Source organism: Rhincodon typus, chromosome 34 (genome assembly GCF_021869965.1).
Source record: "Rhincodon typus isolate 14 chromosome 34, sRhiTyp1.1, whole genome shotgun sequence".
Taxonomy (NCBI): Eukaryota; Metazoa; Chordata; class Chondrichthyes; order Orectolobiformes; family Rhincodontidae; genus Rhincodon; species Rhincodon typus.
The window spans coordinates 14,304,643-14,317,505 of record NC_063365.1 but is presented as its reverse complement, the minus strand read 5'-3'; the positions used below and the strand labels follow the sequence as shown (position 1 = coordinate 14,317,505).

Genomic DNA, 12,863 nt, shown 5'->3' with positions numbered 1-12,863 from the left:
TATTCCTGTACTAAACTGTGTTTGCTTCATAATAAGTAACTGCTCAAGGACAACTGGAGCATAGTCATTTCTAAAATAAACATTTTTTTAAGTTCTTCTTGAATCCAATTCTACAAACGCAAAGTTGAAGGAACACTGCAGACTTCTTCACTGCCTTGAGGTTGGTTGGCTCGCCGAGCTGGTTTGTTGTTCCGCAGGCGTTTCATTACCGTGCTGGGTAACATCCTCAGTGCAGCCTCTGATGAAGCTTCATCGGAGGCTGCACTGAGGATGTTACCAAGCACGGTAATTAAACGTCTGCGGAACAATAAACCAGCTCGGTGAGCCAACCGACCTCAACACTCACAACCCTAGCTACAAATCTATTCTTCACTGCCTTGCAGTTGTCTTATTTGTAACTGTTAAGGAGATTATCTCCTATTTGCCTAAAAAGGTCCGGTCTAATTAATCATTTTCCTTTTTCGTTTCAGGGTAATATCTATCAAAAATTACAATCCAAAGATAAGAATTATAACACAGATGTTACAGTATCATAACAAGGTCAGAATCTTTTGTATTGATACAGAATGATGCTTTGATTACTCCTGAACAATCTAATAATTTGAGAGGGCTGCAAACGTTGACTGACTGTTGAGTCCAAACCCTGTGTCTAAATTGCAAAGGCTTAGGATTAGTGTGCAGGTGCTCCCAGTCGTTTTCAGCAAGGGAAACAACATGCTGTTGATTAACAACAGAATCATTACAGCACAGAAGAGGCTATTCAGCCTATCTGGTCATACCAGCATGGTGAAAGAGCCATCCAATTGGTTCCAAACCCAACCCCTCCACAAATGCTCGGTATATCTCTGTATATTCTTCTATGTTACACTCAGGTTTCATGCATTTGCCTCCTGAAGTAACCAGTGAGTCTGCCTCTGCTGTCGTCCAAGATAGTGTGAGGGTCAGGTCTAAATCTTGGAGGAGAGGATTCAATACCGAGTGGCGACTGAAGATATAAGCTACGGCCCATGCGGCGGGTGGGTTGGCTGTCTTGGAGAGGGGATTCCTGCTCCTTCTGACTGTCGAGCAGTCCTCCTCTTTCCTTAGCTGCCCAGTTAAACCCAGAGGATAGATAAAAATGGAAGGCAGCATCCTCGTAATTTTGAAATGAACTTGCTGCCTGGTAAGCCGGTTGGGTTTTGTACTGAGATTGTGAAAATTTCCACATCCAACCTGACCTCCAGTCACCTGAATTACAGTTAAAGTTCTCACAAACTCTATTGACTACATGGAACTTAGCCTCCTGAATTTCAAATCCTGAAGAGGGTAGGTTGGAATAAATCCATCTGTAATACTTTCCAAATATGGAGGACAAGCTAATGCGACTGTTTTGAGAAAGGCAGGGGTAGCGGGAAGACTGATGGAGAAGTGAACTAGGATCTCCTGTTGCCTGTGGTATCATTCCCTGGGGAGAATATGAAGAGAAACAAACAAAGACATGGAATACCCTAATGGAAAATGACTTGCTCTATGTATGTTCAGTATCATTTTCTTCTTCTAGACTGAAAGCCTGGCATGTGGCATTGAAACAGAGAGATATTTGATATTTTGTGTCTGTGCCAACAATATAACTTCCTGACAACAACCTGATTTGGGTCCAAGCTACAGACTCGCAGCAGATGTTTCTGCTCCTCTCATTTTCCCCTCCATCGTGCTAATGCAGGATTCCCTCAGACTGATGGAGAAAAAAATACATTTAAACAACATATTTTTGTAGAAAGCATAGAATGTGACCAGAAGGAGCATGAGGCGTTGTATCATTTAAGGAGAGCTTGATGATCACTTTGTTTTCAGGAAGTATTTTAAACACAACCCTTGCAGTGGCCTCTCAAGGAATCTTACTGCACACGAGTGCAAGCTGCTATCAGCAGCAGTTGCTCCTCTCTGTGGTCACTACCTGTAACTGCAGAGGGTGAGACTTGTTCCCTCACAATGTATCTTGCTGTTTTTGAAGGAAGAATAAGCATTGAGACAATCACATTGAAACATACATTTCTTTTTCCTTGATTTAATTAGTTAGACGTTTAGTGTGAGGAACCTGGAGGATTTATTGCTCTCCTCGCAAGGAATCCATCGAGTCATAGAATCCCTACAGTGTGGAGCCATTTGGCCCATTGAGTACACGCTAGCCCTCCGAAGCACATCCCACACAGACCCACCCCCTACTCTAACCCTGCATTTCCCGTGGCCAATCCCCTAACATGCACACCAGAGCAAACGAAGGAAACCCACCCAGACACTGAGAGAACATGCAAAACTTCACACAGACCGTCACCCGAGGCTGGAATCGACCCTGGATCCTTGGTGCTGTGAGGCAGCAGTGCTAACCACTGAGCCACCTTGCCGGTCCTATCCTGTGCTGTGCTGTGCTGTACAGTGAAGTCTGCTCCTGTCTTCCCCTTGCAGCATGCCTGGATAGGGAGCTTAGTGCCTGAGGAAAAGGGAGTCCAGAACAAGAGTATATTAGTTTAACATTAAAGTTGGTCATTCAGGGGTCATGTCGAGGAATACTTCTTCACATAAAAGGAAGTGGCTCAGTGGAACTTACTTCCATCCTAAAAAACAGTGTAGAGACAATGGGTTCAATTGAAATTCCCAGATCTGATTTTGACAGATTTCTTCTAGGCTACCTTATTAAGAGTTACAGTATTAATGCCGTTGAATGGACTTAAGTTACAGTTAAACCATAATCTAATTAAATGGCTTAACAGATACGACGTGCAAAGGACTTTGTCCTGTTTGCTTTCTGCTCATGTCATTCCCTCAAACGGCTGCATTTCGGAGATCGTTGTACCAGGCACTCCAAGCACTAACTCCTTTCTCAATTTCACAATTCTGTGCATCTTGAATGTTCTGCATCATCTGCCACTCCTGGTGTAAGCCTTTGTCATCCACCGGGTTTTGATGGCAGAGTGGTATTGTCACTGGACTAGTAATCCAGAGATGCAGAAATATTCTGGGGACCTTGGTTCAAATCCCACCTCAGCTGGTGATATTTGAATTCAATCTGGAATTAAAAGAGCATGAAGCCATTGTCATAGAAACCCATCAGGTTCTTAACCTGGCCTGGCATATACCTGGCTCCAGACCCACTGCAATGGGATTGACTCTTGACTGCCCTCTGTGCCAGAGCCACTCAGCTCCGAACTTCATTGCAGCCTTGGTTTAAAGATGAACAAAAGAGCTGAATTCCAGAGGTGGGGGTGAGTGGACGGCCCTTGACATCAGCATCACATTTGACCAAGTATGGCATCAATGGCCCGTAACAAAACTCGAATTGGGGCGGGGGTGGGCAGCTGTCAGCTGATTGGAGTCATACCTGGAGCCAAAGATAGTTGCAGTTGTTGGAGGTCAGTCAGCTCAGTTCCAGGACGTCACTCAGTGCAGCACAGTATTTTGCCCCCAACCATCTTCAGCTACTTCATCAATAACGTTCCCTCTACCACAAGGTCAGAAATGGGGATGTTTGCCGACGATTGCACAATATTAAGCACCATTCACACCACCACAAGCAACAGCCAAGGAATTGTACTTGCTCTCAGTGACCCGAAGGTAATGAAGAGGGAAAAGGCTTCCTATTCCACATGTCTATACTTCCTTTCCATCTGCCTCCCTCACCCTGTGCCCTCAATAGAAAGTGTGCATGTGGGTGTTGGATGATGACGGGATATTTTTGGCCACTAAACACCGTATGGTTATGTAACCTACTGACGTTTACAGTCTGAGTGAAGAAGGACCAATTCAGTGAGGTATTCTGCTCTAGTCTCCTCCCAAGGGCCAGTCAATGGTAAGACTATAAATTGCTCTTTGTTAACACATTTGTGTTTTCTTCTGTGCTGGGAATCCTTACTGCCCCTAGAAGTCCAGGGAAGGAAGTTGCTCAGAAATTAAGTTTGAAAAATAACCAAACAGGCTCTCCTACGTCTCCAGTTCCAAAACCAATCAATCGATTTGATTTTTAACAGAATTTTCACTTTCTTGGTTAAGATCTGTTTGTTTTGGAATTTTGCTGTAATTATTCTTGCATATATATTTAAAATGACTATGAAGTACATCCCTTCAAGTCCAGGGTTCTCACACCTGTAAAATGTCAGGCAGCAAACTGCAGCCCTGACAGCCCAGGCACAAGGTGGGTGAGGGAAACTGCTTTATATCGAGTATACTTTCTGCCTCTGTTATTGGAAGGGCTGCAGCTGCTTTTGTTTTTGTAGTTCATTACAGAACAGAAATGCTACACTGGCACTCCTGCATGAACAATATAAAAATAAAACAAAATGTTTAACCAACGATATTGGAAAGGTATGAAGGGCCCTAGGGAGCTCACGCTGAATGGGCAACAGATGTGAATCCAGATTGAAGTACGTGTTTGTTGCACACTGCTCCAGTGCCACCCTATTGTTTGGGGTTCCCAGCAAAAAGAAAGGAGACAGTTTGTTCAAACTTTTCACAAAGAACTGCATATTTTTTCATGATGTTTATGGGGGGCAGTATGAGCAGAATTCAATTTATAACTTCTATTTTATTTTTGCTCTCCTCTGCTATCAGGCCCATCTGCTGAACATACCCAGCTGGAATTGGCGAGAAGGGGATGATGCAATCTGCCTAGCTGAACTGAAGCTGGGTTTTATAGCTCAAAGCTGCCTGGCTCCAGGCCTGTCTACAATGCTGGCCAACCTCTTCTCCATGAGGTCGTTCATCAAGGTACAGTACTGTCTCTTTGTATTAAGCCTGACAAAACATTCATCCCACTTGTCATTCTTTTGTAAAAATAAAAGAATATATCTCAAAGGAAAAATACAAAAGATGGAAGATATTGCCTTTTTTTGTGCTTAACAGCAGGTGCCCCTCACATACCACAGTTTTTAATGTGTGCCAGTGCTTCAATAATTCAAATGGAGTGCAAATCTAATGTTGTTTTCGTGGGATTTAATTTAGTGAAACTAATTGTGCACAGCTTATATATTTGGTGCGGTGTTTAAAAAGGGATTGCTGCCAAGCATGTAGAATGTTAAGCTATAAAGAGGTGAAGCCCAGATGAGTTTTTTTGATTGCAAGCTGTACATAAACAAGAGTCAAACCACTAGGAACCCCTGTCAGCATTGCCAATTGACCCCACTACGATTTCTACCAAAATGCGTAGCATCAAGAAAGGTCTACTTTCTGTCATCCCTTGCCTACGGATCTGCAAAACCGCCATCACAGTTTTGTTTTCATAGACAGATAAATGCTTGTGGTGCATAGATGATTAAAGATGTGCTGTTGCATCTACTTTCTCCAAAAGTATAAGAGCCGGGATCTCCTACTGAGTCCAAGATTGGTGGGTTTAACTCCCACTCCATAGACTTGAGCACATTAATCTAATCCAGCACTCGGAAGCAGTGCGAAAGAAATGTGGGACTGTTGGGGGTGCCATTCTTCAGATGCAACATTAACTGGAGGCCCTGTCTCCTCTCTGAAATGGAGATGAATTATTTCAAAGAAGAGCAGCTAAGATATTTCACTGATCTTGGACATTATTTCACCTTCAGCAATGATACAGACTATCTTCTGTCATCATATTGGTGTTTGAGGGAGCTTGCTGCATGCAATTGGCTGCCATGGTTCCTACATAATATGTCTTGGGGCATCCGGAGTTTGTGGAAGGCATAGTATTAATGCAAGTCTGCCTTTCTTTCTATGAATTTTTTTCAGTGCCCATGATGACAGTCTGAGAACAGAGGTTATGTTAAAGCTGTAGTGGCACTTCTGTGGCATCCCTGACCATGTGACTGAAACATGTCAAAGGACTTCATAGTGTGAATACTACTTGGAGTTTGTTAAGCAAACATGGCAGCAGTTTTTTGCCTGTAAAGTCATATCAAGAGCAAGAGTTAAATGGCTGCTCCCTCTATTTCTTTTGGTGATGTTGGCTGAATGTGGAAAATGAGAAAAGCTTAATGCCACAGAATCTTTAAAATCTCCTTGAATGAGCAGACGTGTCATCATTTGATATCCCACACAGGTGGATGGAATTTCATTGTGCCGTGACCTGAAATAGGCAATCACTCTTTACCTGATGAAAAGTTGTGACTAAAAACTGATGGTATCATTGTCTATGAGGGTCTTCTTGCACAAAGATAAATTACTGTTTCCATGCTGTGTAGGATTATCAAGTTGAGAGGCATAAGGATAAAATGGAACTTCACTGAGATCACAAAATATGTATTAGCTCATTGCCTACCAGTAAACAGGCTATTTTTTATTTCAAAGATATACTTTATTCATAAAACAAATCTAAATGTAAAATGTGTATATATATACTTTATACCCATATACACATACATAGTCACAAATGCAGTTCAGTTCTGTACAGTAGCATATGAGGAAACAAACATTGGAGTTTGACTCTATTCAACAAGCAAACCAAAGGCATCTCTTACTTGTACAAGACAATGTTTACATGCATTTGAGGAACCAGGAGAGGCCGATGGACCCCTATTTAACTTTGGCAGAACAACCTCGGACAGTGGCCTTTTCCCACTGCGCCTTGGCAGCAGCTGCCCCAAGCATTAGTGCGTCCCTCAGCATGTAGTCCTGGACCTTGGAATGTGCCAGTCTATGACATTCCGTCAGGGTCAACTCCTTGCTGTGGAAGACTGACAGGTTCTAGGCAGACCAAAGAGCGTCTTTAAAAAGTTGTTTGCCCTCCAGGCATGGTTGATATTTATGTTGGTGTGCATCCTGGGATACAGACCGTAGAGCACAGAGTCCTGTGGCACAGAGCTGCTCAGGACAAACCTCAACAAACACTGCTGCATCTTTCTCCAGACTTCCTTTGCAAAGGCAAACAGACTGGCATGCCTCAACTCTTTCAGTTGAGACTTTGCAGATTGAAGTGTATGCCACTGTGTGATGCCAGCCTGGTTTCTGAGCAATGACCATTGTGGCTGCTGGGGGTAATCCTAAATTCTTCAAAGAAGTAACAGGCCCTCATTTGTATGGAGCCCATGACCCCTGGAGGTGTGAAAATGCTTCACTGCCAATGAATTAGTTTGAAGAGTAGTTTAATTTCCTTAGAAGTCAATGGAATTGCAAATAAGGTGGGTGTATAAAGGGTGGATAATTTGCTGCTTCCACTTAATAGCTCTGCCAGAGTTGAGTTGGTCCTATAATATGGTGTGACACATCAGTGTGGTGCTGAAGGAGTGTTGCGTTGCTGGAGGTATTTAAGTGAGATTGTTAAACAGAGGCTCTGTCTGCCTCTTCAGACAGATCTGAAGGATCCTGTGCCTGTGGCACTGTTCAGAGAAGGGCGTGGATGATTGCCTGGTATCCTGGCCAACTTTTATTTTTCAACCAATGCCACCAAAATCGTCTACTCGCTCATTACTGTTTGTGAAACCTTGTGGTGGGCAGGTCAGCTTGACTGCTCTCCAAAGTAATTTATTGGCAATGAAACCTTTTAATCCTCCTGAATCATGAAAGGCTCAATATAAATGTAGGCTTGTCTGATTTTAATAAATTTTGTTATTATGCTTGACATCCATGTTAGCAGTTGCATAGAACGGACCTTCTGGAGCTCAGTACCACATGCTAGCACATGCTTCAATCTGTAAAACCATGTTGGAGTCAATCTGGCATGTAGTTTGTGTTTGCTCATTTGTTTTCAGGATGGCATGACCCAGTAATGAGCAAATTTCAGCAATATTTGTATTTGTCAGGGATTGAAATGTCTTTAAGGAGATTCCTTATTATATTTCTATCGAAGGTTGAACCTTGGTTGTGTATTTGTTTCATAAAATGTGGACTCCCAGTACAGCACCTTCACCAGTGCATAAGCACAGAAGCCTATTTTCAGTACTTTGTGAGGCACATATTTGACATTGGTGCTTTCTGGCTCATTAGCAGCTGTACCTCATCCACTGTGGCCGAATACTAGCTCAGTTTGCAAAAAAATACAGGAAAATAGACAGGTACATGTATAGAAATAAACATTGATGGAATTAGATGAAGTAGCGAGGAGGTGCATAAATACTGGTCGAGGCCACTTAGGCTGAGTTGCTTGTTTTTGTGCAGTAGATTTTATGTAAAACTGTGAAATTCATTGAAGATCTGGATTTGTCAGTAATCTAGCCTCATCAATTAAATCACACAAAGAACCACATGTAACATGATTAAAATATTTTCAAAAGCCTGACAGATCCTTCCCACAACAATCTGTTGCTCATAAAAATGAATGTTTAGAGGACTACCAGTTGTGGACTGTGGAAGAACTTAGTAGATGATGTGGATTCTGTTGAAAGCCATTTATCAAACCACCCTTACCTTGTAGCCTTGACAGAAAGTGTATTCCATAGAAATAAATAGGCTGAGATTTTAAAAGTCTAAGCTATAGATACGATGCTTAAACAAACCATAATGCATTTATAATGATTCTTGAACATCTTTGATTCATGTACTGCTCTCCTGCGTTTATAAGCAATGAAGGTTTGTTCTTTTGTATGCAGTCTCTAACTATCAGCAGTATGCCACTGGGGTATTTTTATACAGCTTTCAAGATATTCAGCTAGCATTATATAAGGTTTCCAATATGACACTCAGGCCACCAGTTTAAAGTGCTGTCCTGAAGAAGCCAAGCAGGAGTTTTAGTTTAATACAGGTTGATGCATTTCTAATAAAATCATTGCATGTATTATTACTCTTTAATCGATGTGCATTGTGTCTGCTGGCTTTCACACTGTGCCTGCATTCCGAAACATGATATGAAGCGGATAAGCCCTTTGTAGTACAACCCTAGCATTTCAGGCCTGTAGTAATTTACAATGCTTATCATTAAATCTTCATGACCATTTCACTAATGTCGAAGTTCCAAGGTTTATATCAACCTGTCTGCAGTAATTTCCAGCTTGAAATTCAGACCAGCAAATATTTCTACACATGATATGAAAAATAGCAAGATGTCAACCTTGGCTCCGAGGTTAACACTTTCCACTCAGTCAGCAGGTTGCTGGTTCAAACCCTGAACTGAGTGTATAAATAAGTTTAGGACTCCAGTGCAGTATTGAGAGAGTGTTCTACTGTCCCTGGTAAGATGGCCACGCCTGGTATCTTAAACAGTGTAAAAAATTTAATGATAATTTTCAAGGAAAAGCCAAGGAATTCTCACTGGTATCCTGGCCAATATCTCAATCAATGCCAGCAAAATATAGCTGATCATGTCATTACCTCACTTCTGTGCAAATATTGACTGCTATGTTTACTGCAATGGAAAAGAATAATCAATTCTAAAGTATTTCATTCGCACTAAACTGCTTTAGTCCATTTGGAGGCCATGAGTGGCTACTGTGACGATACTGTGGGTTTAACAGGTTATTTTGTCCTGATTTTTGTTTTTGAAGACAGGTTATCAGGCAGAGGTGCAGAGCAGTCTACCAGAGTCATTGGAGTAAACAGTTGTGAGGCTTTAGAGATAGTAAGAACTGCCGATGCTGGAGTCAGAGATAACACAGTGTGGAGCTGGAGGAACACAGCAGGGCAGGCAGCATAAGAGGAACAGGCAAGTTGATGTTTCGGGTCAGGACCCTTCTTTTTAAAATAGTTGGAACAATAGAAGCTGCCTGATTGGGTGTGGTCAAGCTCCCACAGAACCAGGATTTTTACTTTAGGCTTTCAGCAGTTGCTGTTGGGGGTCTTTAAAAAGTAGAAGCTATTTCTTTCCTCTCTCAGTTACAGCTAAGAGCTGGGGGCTCTGTTCCTGGTCTAGTGGAGTTGCATGTGAGACAATGTTTTCTGAATTTGCCTTTTGCCAAGTCTGTGTTTATGGAATGTTACTATATTGGAACAGTTAGTCAGTAATAGTTACTGTATCTATTATTCTGTTAAGTTTTCCAGTAGAGATATGTTATTACAATTACTTCTTTCTTTTGTTGTATTTTAACTATAGTGGATGAATGTTTTGCTTTAAATCTGGTAGGTTGACCAATCAAATTACATCTGGTACTCAGCACCTTACATTCATCTTTAAAATAAGAAAACATTAGGGTCTAGCCTATTTTGAGAGGGTTTGGTCAGGTCCATAACACCATATAAATGCAAGTTCTAAAGTGTTGGTAAATTGTTTATATTTATATAGGTGAAAATGCTAATGGAGCCAGCCAGTTGGAGTAAAAGGATGGGTCAACTTAATTTAAGTTGTGCTTCAAATTCCGCTTAGTTACAAGGCGTACTCCGTTAGTACTAAACTTCCCACTTGGACCAGGTCATGTCCTCCACTGGAAATTAAGGTTATCAGTTCTTGCAGGTTAAGAGACCACAAGTAGTGAAAGATGGCAGCAATTTTGAGCAGTTGTAGTTTGGAGAGTGAACAATGAAAATGTTGAAGGATTCAGTTCTAAGCGTGAAGTCCAACTGGAAAAGTGGCATCAAGTGGAGAAAGAAGAGGGCAGAGCCAAACAAAAAAAGTCCTTTCATATATGGTATTGCAGTTTACCCTTTCAGTATGTCTAGTGTATTGCATGTGAAGTAAAAAGGAAATAAAATGTGAGGTTTTCCATGCAGTATCAAATTTGTGTAAACTAATGGAGTAGGTGTCAAAGTGACAGTAATTGTAAAACAGGTTTACTGTTACAGTAATCTTTGATTATTTACAGATCTAGAAGTTACTAGGCATCAGAAGGATCAGACAATTTAGGGATCCTTTAAAAGATGATGCTCTGAATTTGGGGCCACATTGACCATAGAGGATCTGGACTGGGATTTTAATAAAACACATGAATTACTCCATGGATTTGTCTCTGGGACAGTGACAGAGATGTCAGGGCACCAGCATCTGTCTCATTTGTAAGGTGCCAGTATTCTCTGAACTGTTGTTGTATACTCTTGTGTAATGTACAACAGCTGTTCCAGGGTCTCAATCTGATAATGTGGCAGTCTGAAATGAGTGTGGTTCTGTGTGGTGAGCAATTCACTGGCTCTTGTGACTGAACCCCACAAAATTGCACCAGACTCTCCACCCACATAACAAGCTGTGCATTTGAAATGTAAAGGCAGCAGCAAATGCAAAACTGGGATACTATACCCCCACCATTGGTGGAAGGCTGCAATTAGAAAAGGTTGATGACAAATGTGTATGGATTGTAATATTGTTGAGATAAAATGGAACACCACTGCCTGCAAGTTTTTCTCCAAGCCACACACTGTCCTGACTTGAAATTATATCACCATACCTTTGCTGTCACTGAGTCAAAATCTCGCTTCATAATAATGTGTACCTATACGACAAGGACTTTCGTGGCTCATCACCGCCTCCTTAAGGACATTTAGGGATGGGCAACAAATCTTGGCCTCGCACCTGTATCCCATGAACAAATAAAAACAAACATAAAAGATAAAACAGGACATTTCATTCTAATTCTGACTTGGAACTAGTTCAGGAAGTTCTTGTTTCTACCACCCACCCTCCTTTCACTCTTTCCTTAAAGTTTCAATGATTTTTTGAAACTTTTTTTTTAAATCACCCTTGCCACACCACATGACCAAGGCAATGACTCACATTTTGGGTTTGATGCTATTACTGCTGATGATCCTCTGATACCTTGTCCATATGATACTTCATAATGTATAAACTTTGTCATTCACTACCAATGAGCTATTCAGTTTTGTTGACTGATGAACCTGACCTCTTCACCTGATATCTCCATACATATTTCAGATTGCAGAACAAGCTTCTCCTCCCCAACACCCCCTCACAATGCTGTCACAGTGATGGATTTAGGTAAGACAGCACACGTTCTGCAACCTACTTGGTTGTTGTGGCCCAGTCCTATTCCATGTGAAGCAGGGATGTTGGACCTGTAAATGGATCTCAACTTGATTTGGATTCTGCTGATTGTTAATAATAATTGCAAAGCACTTCTTCAGCAAATGGTCATGTAAGAAACTTCATTCCATGTGCTATGCATAATAACAACAACTTGCATCCACGTAGCATCTTTAATGCGGCAAAAAATGTCCAAAACACTCCACAGGTGTGTCAACAGGCAGCATGTATCACCTAGCTATATAAAGAGATTTAGGACAGGTATCCAAAAAACTTTATCAAAGAGATCAGTTCTAAGTAACATTTTGAAAGGAAACATAGAGTTTATGAGAGATATCCAGAATTTAAGGATATATGACCGTTGAAGACACATCCACCAGTGGTGGGATGATGGCATTTAGAGATGCACAGAAGACCAAATTAATAGAAACATGGAGCTGGAGGAGGCTACAGTGATGGGGGAAGGATGAGATTTGAAAACAAGGATGAGAATTTTAAATGTAAAATATTCCTGTGATGGGGACCACATGACAAGGATCTTGAGGTAACAAAGGCATGGATAACATAATTGTAAACCAACAGAATCTTTTTGTCATGTTTTATAGTTTGTGTCTTTGTATGATTGTATATTAGAAAAGTCAGCAGGTTAATGTACCTTCCTACAACTGTTTATGACCTTCTGTCCAACTTATGAGGTATGAATGGACTATAAATGCGTAGCTAGTGCAGCCAATACCCAAGGAGAGGAATTTTATGAATTGATGTTGGGTTGGGAAGTGGGAGCTAGCAACATGATGGGAAAAGGTGATAGACAAGGAACCCACCATCTTCCCTCTACTATGATATATTGCCAGCATCGAGAACCTTAGTGGGGCAGCAAATAACCCACTTAATGTTCCAAGTAAGGTGCTGTTACTATCAGAGTAGTAGGAACTGCAGATGCTGGAAAATCCGAGATAACAAGGTGTAGAGCTGGATGAACACAGCAGGCCAAGCAGCATCATAGGAGCAGGAAGGCTGACGTTTC

General features: G+C 41.5%; 1 protein-coding gene across 1 annotated transcript in view; it reads left to right on the top strand.

Moving 5' to 3' along the window:
- Positions 1-12,863, top strand: part of LOC109932831 (calcium-activated potassium channel subunit alpha-1-like) — a 621,464-nt gene that overhangs the window by 563,947 nt on the left and 44,654 nt on the right. The window contains exons 13-14 of the mRNA XM_048616327.1: positions 471-540; positions 4,585-4,740. Coding sequence (XP_048472284.1) covers positions 471-540; positions 4,585-4,740 — 226 coding nt within the window. The remainder of the gene's footprint in view (positions 1-470; positions 541-4,584; positions 4,741-12,863) is intronic.